This window comes from Protobothrops mucrosquamatus, unplaced genomic scaffold (assembly GCF_001527695.2).
Source record: "Protobothrops mucrosquamatus isolate PMUCROS unplaced genomic scaffold, P.Mucros_1.0 scaffold4966, whole genome shotgun sequence".
In the NCBI taxonomy this organism is placed as follows: domain Eukaryota; kingdom Metazoa; phylum Chordata; class Lepidosauria; order Squamata; family Viperidae; genus Protobothrops; species Protobothrops mucrosquamatus.
In genome coordinates this window covers 5,665-19,281 of record NW_015390849.1, presented here as the reverse complement: position 1 = coordinate 19,281, position 13,617 = coordinate 5,665, and the positions used below count along the sequence as shown (strand labels likewise).

The 13,617-nt window shown below is 45.0% G+C and overlaps 1 protein-coding gene across 1 annotated transcript in view; it reads right to left on the bottom strand.

Annotated features, from left to right (window-relative positions):
- Window positions 1-322: 322 nt before the first annotated feature.
- The window catches only part of TINAGL1 (tubulointerstitial nephritis antigen like 1), a gene marked incomplete at its 5' end in the record, with an annotated part of 13,876 nt that continues 581 nt past the window's right edge, over window positions 323-13,617 (bottom strand). The window contains 8 exons of the mRNA XM_015828820.1: window positions 323-1,008; window positions 2,029-2,074; window positions 3,487-3,610; window positions 6,649-6,694; window positions 7,649-7,832; window positions 8,549-8,699; window positions 9,750-9,873; window positions 12,622-12,736. Coding sequence (XP_015684306.1) covers window positions 862-1,008; window positions 2,029-2,074; window positions 3,487-3,610; window positions 6,649-6,694; window positions 7,649-7,832; window positions 8,549-8,699; window positions 9,750-9,873; window positions 12,622-12,736 — 937 coding nt within the window. The remainder of the gene's footprint in view (window positions 1,009-2,028; window positions 2,075-3,486; window positions 3,611-6,648; window positions 6,695-7,648; window positions 7,833-8,548; window positions 8,700-9,749; window positions 9,874-12,621; window positions 12,737-13,617) is intronic.

Sequence of the window (13,617 nt, the reverse complement as noted above, 5' to 3'; positions counted from 1 at the left end):
TTCCAGCTCTGTGATTCTAGGTTCTAAGATAAGATGGGTAAGAAAGAACTTGTTACACGATGGCGGGGAATCAAAACCAAGCCTGCCTCCCCCAATCTGGCCTCTCTCCAAATGGGTCGATTTCAGCCTACATAGCTATTCTTGAGAATCTTGGGACATGTTGCGGACACGTAAAATGAGGCAAGGTTACTTTTATCTGGTTGTGCCCGCCATTTTGGAGACAGCGGCCATTGCTACACACATGCCTGCTAGGATTAGAAATCCACTCGTCTGTAGATGTACTACCTGAGATGTTTAAAAATTTGGTCCTTTTTATTTTACCATGGTTGCCTCTGGGGAAGGTCAGACCAGAGATGGCATCACTTCCAAGAAAGTTCTGTCAAGTGGAATCACAGAAAGCACTAAAAAAAAACAACCAAAAATGTTGGTTGGTCTCCCAGTCAGAAAGTTACTTCAGATCAACTTTCCATCCTTGGTAGAGAATCCTGGCAAGGTTTGCTTCTGATATCTCCAGGATCACTCTGGTTGTGAGCATCTGAGCCATGCAGAACAAAATTGGGTGTCTTCTCTTGGTCCCTTTCAAGAAACTGTAGGCATTTTGGTAGTCATTTCAGAAGTTCTCTGGGTTTTCCCCCCACCATCTGAGGAAGGATTTTCTGGGTCCAAAATCCACATGATGGTTCTAGGCTTCCCCAGAACAAAGACAAAGGCTGCTGTCTTTGGAGGCCAAACCCATAGTCGTTACGTTCTGTGACTGTTCTAGATACCAGATGCTTTGAGGAGGAGAAGAAAACATAGGGCCAACAGAAGGAAAGAAGTTCTTCTTGGTATCATAATGCAAGGCTGAAGGATCCAATCTCCTCATTTCTTGTGGTGGTGCATATCTTCCATTCCAACCCGGCCCCAGACACCCACCACGAAGGATTCAATCTCGCACTCATTGGTCCCTCTGGCAATGCGGAAGTAGCCGTGCTCACCCCATGCCTTGCCCCAGGAGTTGGCTGCAATCTGAAGACAGGGATAGAATAGGCTATGAAAAGGGGTTTCCAACAGAAGAACATTGCTGCTTGTCTAATATTGGAGTTGTAGACTTTTCTAGACTTTTTAAAATGCTTATGACAACCCTGGAGCACAGGTCACCAGGGAACATTGGTCACTGGTGAGAGCGAGTTTGACCTAGTGGTTAAGGCAGCAGGATAGGAAGCAGCAGACTGTGAGTTTTAGTCCCACCTTAGCTATGGAGTTCAGTTGGGTGGCTTTAGGCCAGTCCATCTCTCTCAGCCCAACTCACCTGACAGAGGAGAAAGATGTGTTGGGTATGCTTGCCCTCTTGAGTTATTGGTCAAAATAATAAAGGCAGGATATAAATAAAATAAATAAATAAACTAGTGCAGCATTGTGTCTATGAACATGAATTTGGGCAAGCTGCAGGAGACAGGAGAGGACAGGAGAGGCTGGCATGCTATGGTCCATGGGGTCACAAAGAGTTGGACGTGCCTTAGCGACTGAACAACAACAAGAATGATGCCGAAGGTGCTGGATGTCATCTCAGCTGGGGGGTCTTGAGTAAGAGGAGCAAGGAAGAAACACATAATAGCATGTGTGTGTGATGATCTCATCAAGCCATTACCTTGATTTGTGTAATTACCTTGATTTGTAGATACTGGGACCAGTATGTAATGGTCCATAGTATCTTTGAACAGTCGCTAAGCAACCAGTCATAAGTTGAAGCTAAGAACAAGTTCTGGTCGCTAAGGGAATCCAGTTAGGATAATAGGCCAGATTTTTTTCAGAAGTGTAATAATTTCCAGATGTATGGCCCTCAACTCCCAGAATTCTTAGAATTGCCTGTGCTGGGTGAGGATTCTGGGAGTTGAAGTCCACGTGGCTTAAAGTTACCAAGATTGAGAAACACGGATCTAGATGGAAACCTCTGGCTGACCTGGTTAAGTGAATTGTGTTGAAGCATGATATTGTGAACTTATTGACAGAAGAAATACATCTACTCTCGTCCTTGGTGGCACTCACCCAATATTTCCGATTTGACCCATCCAGCTTCCGTTCTTCTCCCCATCTGTGGTTAAAAAAAAACAAACCAAACAAAGCATTTGTTCAACTGCTAACACATCTGTAAGGTTGCAAGATGGAGAAGACAATCATGGGAAAAAGAGAAAGTAGGCAATCTAGTCTTCTCAGGATGGATCTTAGGATTTTTGAAAACTATACATGGAAACATGGGAAAGAAACCAGAATGAACATAGAACACAAAAATTAAAAAGAAACGCAGACTCAACGGAAGATATTGACAATGTGCCATCTTCACAGCTTCAAACTCTAGCAGTTACGTGGGTTTTCTTCATGACAATCTGTCCCCAATTCTGGTCCTTCAGACCTTCCAACATTGTACCCATCAACCCTATAATAAAGTCCATCCATCTTGCTGCCGATCATCAATTTTTTCCTCTTTCCTTCTACCTTTTCCAGAATGACTGACTTCTCCAGAGACCTAGGACTTCACGTAATGTGTTCAAACGAGGAAAATTTGAGTCTCAAGTGAGAATTCTGGAATAATTTGTGATCAGGGGCCCAACCATTTTACTGTGTCCCCTTACAATGTAATCATTTTCAGCAAGTTCAGTTGCATATAAATTCTACTAATAAATACAGGTAATCCTTAATTTATGAGCTTCTCTAAGGAAGATGGGTGGTTAATAGGATGGATGGATGGATGGATGGATGGATGGATGGATGGATGGATGGATGGATGGAGAGAGAGAGAGAGAGAGAGAGAGAGAGAGAGAGAGAGAGAGAGAGAGAGAGAGAGAGAGAGAGAGAGAGAGAGAGAGAGANGTTACAAAACTGACGTTTGTGGGTGTGTGTACAGTGATTGACTACGTGCGAAAGGTAAATAAAAGATTAATAAGATGTGAGTTCCGGCACCTTTTTTCTTACAAAAAAAGCACTGACAGTAGCTATCTAAAATGAACAGGTTGAGATAAATTCATCATGGTGACCAGGAACATAGAGGAGTGAGGGATAAATAAGTGGTTTTACTTTCAGTTGTCAACTTGTCATACAGAAAAGGCAATAGAGGAACACATCTCTCAGACTAATGGTGTGCTGTGTAAGAGGAAGTTATTTATTTTGCCTGTCTGAAATCAGCATTACCGGCTGATTCTCAGTCTGAGTAATGAGAAAAATGGATGAAAACTTCGCCTTATGTTTTTACTCCATGCCGTACATGACTTGACCCATTTCAATCTTCAGTTGACTTTTTTCCAAGTGGAAGGATCCCAAACTTTCTAGCCTTTTCTTAACGGAAAGGACTACCTATAGTTTTCAGTTTTCCTCACCCTGTTATCTACTGCTGGAACCACCGTGCCAAAACAAACACAACTTTCACATTTCTCATTAGACAAAGTATTCACTCACAAAGGAACACCTTGGATTTGGGTTTCTCAATTGATTTCCAGTGATCTCACTCACCCAGTAATTTTGACGGAATGGGTACCATGTCGTCGGTACTGTTCTGGCTTCCCAGCTGCTACAGGAGTATGCTGGTAAATCCCACTCTGATACACAAAGAAGTCTTCATGCACTTCCATGATGGCTGCAGAGGAATGGAAAGGAGGTCAACTGTAAATCTAGGCTAGGAAAGAGTCTGAGGTGAACACTCCATTCCTCATAACGCAACTACCACACTACAAAAGTTAAGTCTAGAGCTGAACAGAAAGAGCTCATTGAATTCTCCAACCAATGTCTATACTTCTTGCAACAAAGAGGACGATGCACAAGCTCATGACATACAGAAACTTTGTTGTACCAATGAAAGAAAATATTTGTAGCTCAGGGTAGAAATGAAGGGTCCTTGGTGCTCTCTGAGCTTGCTTGTTTTCTTGCAGACGTTTCATTAACCTGATTAGTGCTGTTACCTAGTTGGGTAATGAAATGTCTGCAAGAAAACAAGCAAGCTCAGAGAGCACCAAAGACCCCTATTGCTGGTACAGAAGGTGGAACCAAGAAGGCCCTTCTTATGATCAAGAAACTTGGCCTGCTGATGGCAGTTGTGCTTTCCTGCCTTCCCCATCAAGCTAAACAAGCATAATGACACTTGACCAGACACATTTTGCACTCTTCATTTATGCAGTTGTAGAAAGCTGAAGAGCAGAGTTTAGCCCTCTCAAGATGAACCACCGCCAAGCTTCTGAAGATCAGCCATAACTGCACCTTAGGCAGGGGTCCCCAACCCCCCGGTCTGTGGACCAGCACCGGTCCATGGCATGCTAGCAATGGGACCGTGCAAGCAAGTGAAGCCCCATCTGTGGAATGCAGGCAGCATGCAAAACCACACCCCCTCTGGTCCGCGGAAAAATCTCTCTAGACCAAACTGGTCCCTGGTACCCAAAAGGTTGGGGGCCGCCGTGGCATTTAACCCTGAGAGTTTTTTGGAAGCAAGTCTGGGCTGTTTCCTGATTAATTTTTGGCCTGGACTACCAAGGCTGCACATTATTGTCCCGAGACAGTGTTGCTCATTTTCCTTTTCCTGGTGACCTCCTGGACATGTCCACACAAGTTTTTAATAACATTATGGAAATGTTATTACTGTCTTCCTGGAGTTTTTGTTCTTTGGGTTTCCTTGCTATTTCCTTGGAAGACAGCCCTGGTATTTTCCATTCCCCATTGAAATGATAACCAGTTAAATCCTGGTTAATTTTGAGCTCAACCAAGCTTTGCTAGGCGCCACCACTTTCTTGCCCATCCTGCTTAAAACTGGTGTGGAAGAAGCTTTGTGGGTCAAAGGCAAACTCGCCACTCACTTCAGACTGACTGAATTTACCCACTTTCTAGAAGAATAGAATAGAATAGAATAGAATAGAATAGAATAGAATAGAGTAGAGTAGAGTAGAGTAGAGTAGAGTAGAGTAGAGTAGAGTAGAGTAGAGTAGATAGGAGTAGAGTAGAGTAGAGTAGAGTAGAGTAGAGTAGAATAGAATAGAATAGAATAGAATAGAATAGAATAGAATAGAATAGAATAGAATAGAATAGGAGCTGGAAGGGACCTTGGAGATCTTCTAGTCCAGCCCCCTGCTCAAACAGGAGGACCTATACCATCTCAGACAAGTGACTGTCTAGCCTCTTCTTAACAATCTCCAGTGATGGAGTGCCCACGATTTCTGACAGGAAGCTGTTCCACTGGTTAATTTTCCTCACTGTCAGGAAGTTTCTCCTTAATTCCAGGTTGCTTCTCTCCTTGATCAGTTTCCAACCATTGTTTCTTTTCCTGCCCTCTGGTGCTTTGTTGAATTACGTGACCCCCTCTTCTTGGTGGCAGCCCCTCAAATAATGGAATACTGCTATCACGTGTCCCCTATTTCTTCTTTTCTTTAGACTAGCCAAATTGGCGGAAGGCACCTGGTCATTGAACCCTCAATGTGTTCATACAAGTAGCTAAACTGGATCAAGTTAACCAAGATGAAAGCTATCCACACTTGAATGAAACTGCTAGATTAAATAATCTGGTTAAATGTGGATAGGGCAACATCATCAGTTCCTGCCAGCTATTGTAATAATTATGCTGTGAAAGCTATAGTGGTATGTTTCTAACTCCTTATGGCTTCCATCAAACTCACGTTTGACTTTTCAGCCAAAATACTTTATTCCTTCATATCGGAAAGAAAATTTACATTCCTACAACCAGCTAGACCAGGTGAAAGGTTTGTCGCTGAATGAATTGTGAGAAGCAACCTTGTATTTTAACTTGCTATATGAACCAGATCCTCATGTTAAGTCACCACATGGTTCATTTTCTTTGGTCACTGCATATTCTGTGAACACAGCCATTGTTCACAGCCCAACAACACTGCCTTTGTTCACTCAGGTTCAAGCTTCAGCATGTTGTGGGAATCCTATGATAGTCAATTATCTGTGGCTAAGAATGGCTCCTTTAAAAAAAAAACAGATCTCCTTTGATTCCTTCATTTATTTTATATTATGTTGTCTTTTCTGTCTTCTATTGTAGACCAATTCAAGGATATTTCCTTTGGCCTTCTTGAGAACAGAAAAGTGGATTGTTGCTTCCTAACCAGCTGAAGATTTGAGAGACCGCTGCGTAAAAAGCTAGCTGCAAACCTCTCCATTATTAGTGAGCATAACTTCGTCAGATCATAAGCACGCTGTTGTGAAGAAAATTAGAAAGTCTGTATGGGAATAAATAGGCTAAGTACAAAAAAAAATAAAATATGTTGCTGGAATTAACTTTCTTAGATTCTTTCCATGCACGATTCTCATGGAGTTTTCTTTAGCAAGATTTATTGAGATGGTCAATAGGTTACAAGAATTCCAGCAACTGGACTATTTCCAATTTAAAACCATTATGTCCCAGTGAACATTAGGGCAGAGACCTCCTGATTTTTTTTATGCGGTCTCGGGAGGGACATGGTCTGCTCACTGACACCGGAGGAACTTGCAACAGATTGTTTACATAGCAATCTCCTGATTCTTAGTAGTCTGGAAATAAATCATTTCAAAAAAAAATGCAGACATTAGATACTAATAAAGCGGGCAACTCAGCCACCACCTTCCAGTACATATCATTTCTCTTTGGTGTGACTTCCCACCCTGATGGGTATTTCAGAGAGTCCACCTCACCTTGCAGAGGTCCATTTTCCATTAACTCCTTCATGATCTCCTTCTCCTACAAAGAAAAGGCAGATGTTAGGTCAACAGAGAATCAAAAGCAATCGTCCCTTTCTCATGGGTTCTCCCTAAACGAGGAGGTCCCCTAGTTGAGGAGCTTATGTTCTCGTCAACTTAAGGGTCAAGTTGATCCTATTGTCATATTTCTCTATCTTGGTGCTCCCCAGTGTCCATCATCATCAGTCCCTATGGTTAGAGTCAGAGGATCAAACTGTGTGCTATAATACTGCACATTACATATTTATATGTAAGGGTATAGGTCTATACACATGTTGTATATACAGTAGCATGTTTATATGTGTGTTATGTACGTGTACACTTTTGAGAGCAGGCAACAGAATTTCATTTTTAATGTGTGCCAGTGTGCCCATGGCAAAAATGACAATAAAGGTTATCTTATTTAGAGAATGCCTGGTTAAACTGAAAATTGATATGTAATATCACAGAAGCGTTGCTTGAACAGGGTCCGTAAGATTATCTGGGACACTACACATTTGTTTCCCTTTCCCATAGACCAGTGGTTCTCAACCTGTGGGTCGGGACCCCATTTGGGGTCGATCGACCATTTCATGGGGGTCGCCAAGCAAGGCTGTCCACCATTATTTTTGTCCGCCATTTTTTTGTCCGCCATTTTTTCCCCTTTTCCAGCGGGTGCCTTACCTCCCTTGGGCTGGGCCATCTGGTGGTCGGTCTGCTCCGTCTCTGCCGCTTGCCAGCTACGCCTCGGCCGGCGCAGGGGGCAGAATCACGCATGCGCGGCGCTCCCGGGCAGGGAAAGTCCTCGACTTACAACCAGTTGGGTAGTCCTCGACTTACGACCGGTTTAGTCCTTGACTTACGACCGGTTGGGGTCGCGGCATTAAAAAGGTTGAGAACCACTGCCATAGACCCTGACCCCTTCCTCGCAAACTTTGCCAGCACAGTCAGAAGAAGAAAAAAAGGCAGGACTTACATTTGAGGAGAGACGATATGCAGGCGTGGATTGGTAAATATCATTGGAGTCCGTCTGTGAGTTGGGGCAACGTGCTGTGGCTTGTCTCTTTCCCCGGCCAGCGGAGCGGGTGTGCATCATGCAAGGTGGGCTGGTGAAGGAGCTCTCCTGGCTGGTGAACGGGTAGCATTCCTCAGTCACCACCCTAGAAGACGCAAGGGAGAAAAGAGAATGGTTTGGAGGTGGCTTGGAACTCAGGACCCCCTCCCAGGCTCGCTTCCCAAGATCAAACTGCTCATGAGCTAGCTTGGCCCTGCTTGAAGATGGTGGTGACAAATAGCGACCTGGAGAAACGTGATCCAGACTGTTGACTAACGCAAAGGCATTGAATCATAGAACCATGGAGTCATATGCTGCCCACCTTGTTGTGTTTCTTGAATCCAACTCTCCTCCTAGAGAAATGTGATCCAGACTGTTGACTAACACAAAGCCACTGACTCATAGAATCATATGCTGTCCACCCAATGTATCCTGAACATCTTTCTCCTGAACTTCTGCAGGAAACCAAGGATTGTCATACAAGAACAAAAGAGTTGGAACGGACCTTGTAGATCTTCTAGTTCAACCTCCTGCCCAAGGCAGGAAACCTTACGCCATCCCGGACAAATAACTGGCCAATCTTTTCTTGAAGATCTCCAGTGATGGAGCACCCACAACTCTGGGGTGCAAGCTGTTCCATTGATTAATTATTGTCACTGTCTGGAAATATCTCCTTTGTTCTAGTAATAGTCTAGTCAAATATCATCGTAGGTTGTACCCTTGGAAATGAAAGTGCCTTTCACTATCCCCATGTTGCTGGCCTTGTGGGAAAGTCCAAATTGTCCCAAGCTCATTTGCAGAAAAGGACCATTGGCCACTCACCCCTTCCTGCGCAGGAACCACCAGGCTCCGTCCACACGGCCTCCATTGCAGCCTTGTTGGTGCCGAGTGTTGCAAGACAACAGGTTCTGGGGGGACAAGGCAGGTCTCATGTGTCCCATGGAATGGATAGAGATCCGGTCAGAGGCCACCGCTGGAGAGAAAAAAGAAACCTGTGGTTAGAAACCTGTTGTGTTGCTTGCATCCAACTGTCCAGCTGCAGATCATGGGCTGAAAAATGGGAAGAAGGGGACTGAGGGCCAGTGAAGAGAGGGACAGAAACATTTAAGGGCAAGCCCATAAGCATGAGAAAAAGGAATCAGATCATCTTGAGAAGGTTGGTGCAAAATACATCCCTACGTATCTCTAGAGCAGGGGTCTGCAACCTTGAACACTTTTAAGACTTGTGGACTTCCGCTCCCAGAATTCCTCAGCCAGCTATGCTGAAGTCCACAAGTCTTAAAGTTGTCAAGGTTGCAGACCCCTGCTTTAGACCCTGCAGGTGCTTAAGAGATTTTCAGAAGCCGATCAAGGTTAAGTGGGAAGAAGAAATTCTCCTGGAACTGAAGTCAACAAGTCCAAAGAAATGGAGGGTCCTGTCGTTTGACCCCCTGTGCGGATGATATGGAGCTAAATGGACTGAGTATAGGTGGTCCTCGGGTTATGACCACAACTGGAACCAGAATTTCCGTTGTTCAGCAAGGCAGTTGCCAAGCCAGTCAAACTCAATTTCATGACCATTTTGGTTAAGCGAATTGCTGCAGTTCAGTAAATCTCAGGTTCATTGTGTCAATCTGGCTTCCCCCAATGACTTTGCTTGTTGGAAGCCAACTCTGCAATCACCTGACCCACCCACCCACCCACCCGAAATCCTGCAATCATTGTAAAATACATGCCAACTGAAGAGAGAACTGGCTGCGTTTTGAGGGCCAACGCCAGTAATTCATGCTTTAAAGAACTAACATGCCATCAATTGGCCGGGGTCATATTGCCTATGAAGTTGGAATAGGTTTGGAGGATATAAGTAGACAACAGCTTGCATACCACAGTGGAAGACCATCTTACCCTACTTACACTGGACAGTCATTTGTCCAAATGGCATAAGGACTCCTGTCTTGGGCAGGGGGCTAGACTAGAAGACCTCTAAGGTCCCTTCCACTCCTATGATTCTATGACTATCCCCTTTGCATCCAAGGGTTGCTACCTGCTGTGGAAAAGGCCCAGGATCCCGCACAGTTGCCTTGATCGAGCGGCTCATGGATCATTCCAGACCACTTGTCGGCAGCATTGAAATGGGCAGGCAGCACTTCGTTGGTGGCCATGTTGATCTGCAGGAAATAGAGGAAATCAGAAAGAGACTGAGTCACCCAATAAGCACAACAATGTTCCCAGGAGTCATAGGACATTCGATGCGATTGAATTCTGGGAGTTGAAGTCCACCTGGCTTAAAAGTTTGCCAAGGCTGAGAAATACTGATCTGGTGGCAAGATTAGCAAAAATGTTCAAAAATATGTCAGATAGATGTTGGAAATGCAAACACAAGTCAGGTACTTATTATCATGTATGGTGGGCATGTGTTAAAGCAAAGAGATATTGGACAAAAATACATACTTGGCTAGAGAAGATGTTGGGAAAACATGTAGATTTTAAACCTGAACTTTTTTTTTATTAGGCATAATGCCAGAAAGGATTGATAAACAAAGTATATACTTGACGCTACATGTAATAACAGCAGCAAGAATCATATTTGCATAACACTGGAAAAATGAAGAAATACCACCAGAGGAAAAAATAATTAAAAAAAAATACTAGAGTGTGCGGAAATGGACAGACTCGCTTTGAGGTTGAAAGAAAAAGAAGAAACAGAATACTTTCAAATTTGGGACTTATTTTATCAATGGCTGGAGAAAAGAATAAAAGATTAGGAATTAAATTTATATTAGTGAATGATAAACTCAGGCTTGTCAGATGCTATATTTTTCCTATCCTGCTCTATGGAGTAGAGAGTCGGTCTCTGACAGAAGGCCACCTGAAGAGACTAGAAGCATTTGAAATGTGGATTTACAGGCGGCTGTTGCGTATAACCTGGGTTGACAAGATCAGAAATGAGGAGGTGATAAGCCGCCTGGGAAAGCCAAGGGAAATCATCAAAACAATTGAAAAACAAAAATTAGAGTATTTCGGACATGTGATGCGACACCCAGAAAAATACGGCCTACTCCATTTAATCCTCCAGGGAAAGATGGAAGGCAAATGAGGTCCAGGCAGAAGAAGAACATCGTGGCTTCAAAATCTAAGGGACTGGTTTGGACAAAACTCAGCAGCACTTTTTCGTGCGGCTGCTGATAAAAACAGGATCGCCAACATGATCGCCAACGTCCAATAACGGATAGGGCACAAGAAGAAGAAGAAGAAACTCAGACAACACGTTTGTTGAATAAGTACTACTGAATTGTATGAAAAAAATAATAAAAACTTATGTAAAAAAGAAATACTGTTCAAGCAACACTGTCGTTTCCTCTTTTCCATTTCTCAAAGCAATAACAGTTTTCAGAATAGTTGTTTAGGATTTAGCCGGACTTTGAGCAAGTTTTATTGGTGAAAATGCAGGTTGCAAGAGGACAGGCAGTCGAGTCCACGCACATCTCCATACCCCGAGGCAGCAGCAAGGGTGGCCGCAGATGCCCGAGGCTGCCTCTTACAAAACATCTCAGCGTTCAAAGCATTTTTCCCTATCATGGGACAGATTCCAAAACATGATATTTTTGTTCCAGACCTTCTTGCCAGTTCTATTATTGATTCAAGAGATTTCAACCAGCATTCCAAGTTCTGTAGAGATGCCAAAGCTAAGGGGTGTGTTTGTATCTCTGTGTGTGCGTGTGTGTGTGTGTGTGTGTGTGTTCCCTTCCATTTGTACAGTGCAACAGTCCGGCCATTCTACTGTGTCAAATGCCAGAAGTCACCATAATGGAACAACACACTTCCAAGTCCTTGGATATCACTGCTACAAACATAGGGTGAAACATTTACTATATTCCATTTAGATTCGACTTTTCCTCCAAGGGACTCAAAATACTGAAGAGCGCTCTTGGTACACAACACAGCAAACCAAAACTGGATTTACTGAAGGGACCCAGTTCCTAGAATTCCCACAATAACCACTAAAGTGTTGTGTTAATCAACCAATGTTTATCTCCTCTCCTTCTTGTTCTGGGAGTTGAAGTCCACCCCTCTTAAAGTTGCTCAGGTTGAGAAACACTGGTCTACAGCCCTAGGGTTTTCCAGTGGTCTCCTGTTTACTCAATCTTGCTTAGCATTTTTAGGTTATCCAAAGTTGGCCAGGTGATGCCATCGGCTGCAGATGTGTGTCCTATGAAGATTACTTTATGGCAATGGTGGCGAACCTATGGCACGCGTGCCAGAGGCAGCACTCAGAGCCCTCTCAGTGGGCATGCGCGCTTGCGCAGGTCCATTAGGCCGCCGCCACCCGGAGCAGCAGCCCCACCCAGCACAAAGGAGGTGAAGCAGCCAGTTATCAAGCTCGAGTAGAGGTGATAGAACACGCCCACGCCCAGCAAGCCACGGGCCACCCTGAGCAGGGAAAGCTGGATCCCCATCGGCGTCATGGCCCCCCAGTCCCAGCTAGGATTGCGTGCCTCTCTCCCATCTATGCTGGGCCTCCTGCTCACTGCCCCACCTGCCAGAGACCCCCTGGATCTCCCCCAACCCTGCCTGGCCTCACAGGTGTCCCCCCCATGAGCAACGTCGAGGTGGCCATGCCCACCGCAGCCATGCCCACCCAGTGGGCCACACCCCTATGCCCCCCAAGGGCACCACAATGCTGATGCGGCCCTGGCACTTTGCGATAAATAAATGGGTTTTGGGTTGTGGTTTGGGCACTTGGTCTCTAAATGGTTCGCCATCACTGCTTTATGGCATTGGTGATGGCCGGAATGGGGCTGAGCCCTAGTAGTTACATAAAGGACCCTTGTGACTTCAAAGCAGAATGCAGCTCAAATTGGAGTCTCAAAAGCAGAGTAAGTCTAACAAATACATAAAATGAGAAATGCCCTTACTTGAAGTTCATTCATATTCATCACAGATGTGGGAGGCTTGATGGTGCCGAGACGGTACCGAATCCCTTCTTCCAGTGACATCCCCCAGAACTGGCTGTAGTTGGAAGCTCTCCAGCTAAAGAAAGATAGAAGACAATCTGCTAAAAAGATAAAGCTTGGCTTTGCTAAGGAAGTATACTCAGAATGAGCCCTGGCAATACTTCCATCTCAGGTTGTGGCTTCTGGGTCTGTTGTGGGATGAATTTATTTTTCCTCTTCCCCAGTTGCAAATTAGCTCAGAATAGAAAGCAAAAGTCCAATTTTTTTCTGGAGCCTGAACTTGTGAAAGGGTTAAGCATCTAAGGCAGGGGTCCCCAACCACACTGGGCCACAGCCCACTAGTGGGCCAGGAGGTGTTTGTAACCGGGCCACAGAAACGGCGATGAGTGCGTGCAGGCACGCATCCCTACTTGCACGACCAGTGGGCAAACACATGCACACAAACACAAGCACACATGCTCCATTTGCGTGTGCAGCAAATGGAGCTGCATGCGCATGGGCTTATGCAGAACCATCCCTTCTCCCACCACCACCACCACCACCACGCTGGTCCACAAAGCCAGAAAGGCTGGGGAACTCTGATCTAGGGCAGCTGATTTGTTGCAGCTGGTTCAGAAAACATGAGCCGTAGTTCCCAGTGACGGTTTTTGCAAATGCCCGCAGAGTTTTTATTTTGAAGTGATCCACTACAGCAGTTGTTCTCAACCTTTTTAATGCCGCGACCCCAACCAGTCGTAAGTCAAGGACCAAACCGGTCATAAGTCGAGGACTAAACCAGTCGTAAGTCGAGGACTACCCAACCGGTCGTAAGTCGAGGACTTTCCCTGCCCGGGAGCGCCGCGCATGCGTGGTTCCGCCCCCTGCGCCGGCCGAGGCGTAGCTGGCAAGCGGCAGAGACGGAGCAGGCCGACCACCAGCTGGCCCAGCCCAAGGGAGGTAAGGCACCCGCCGGAAAAG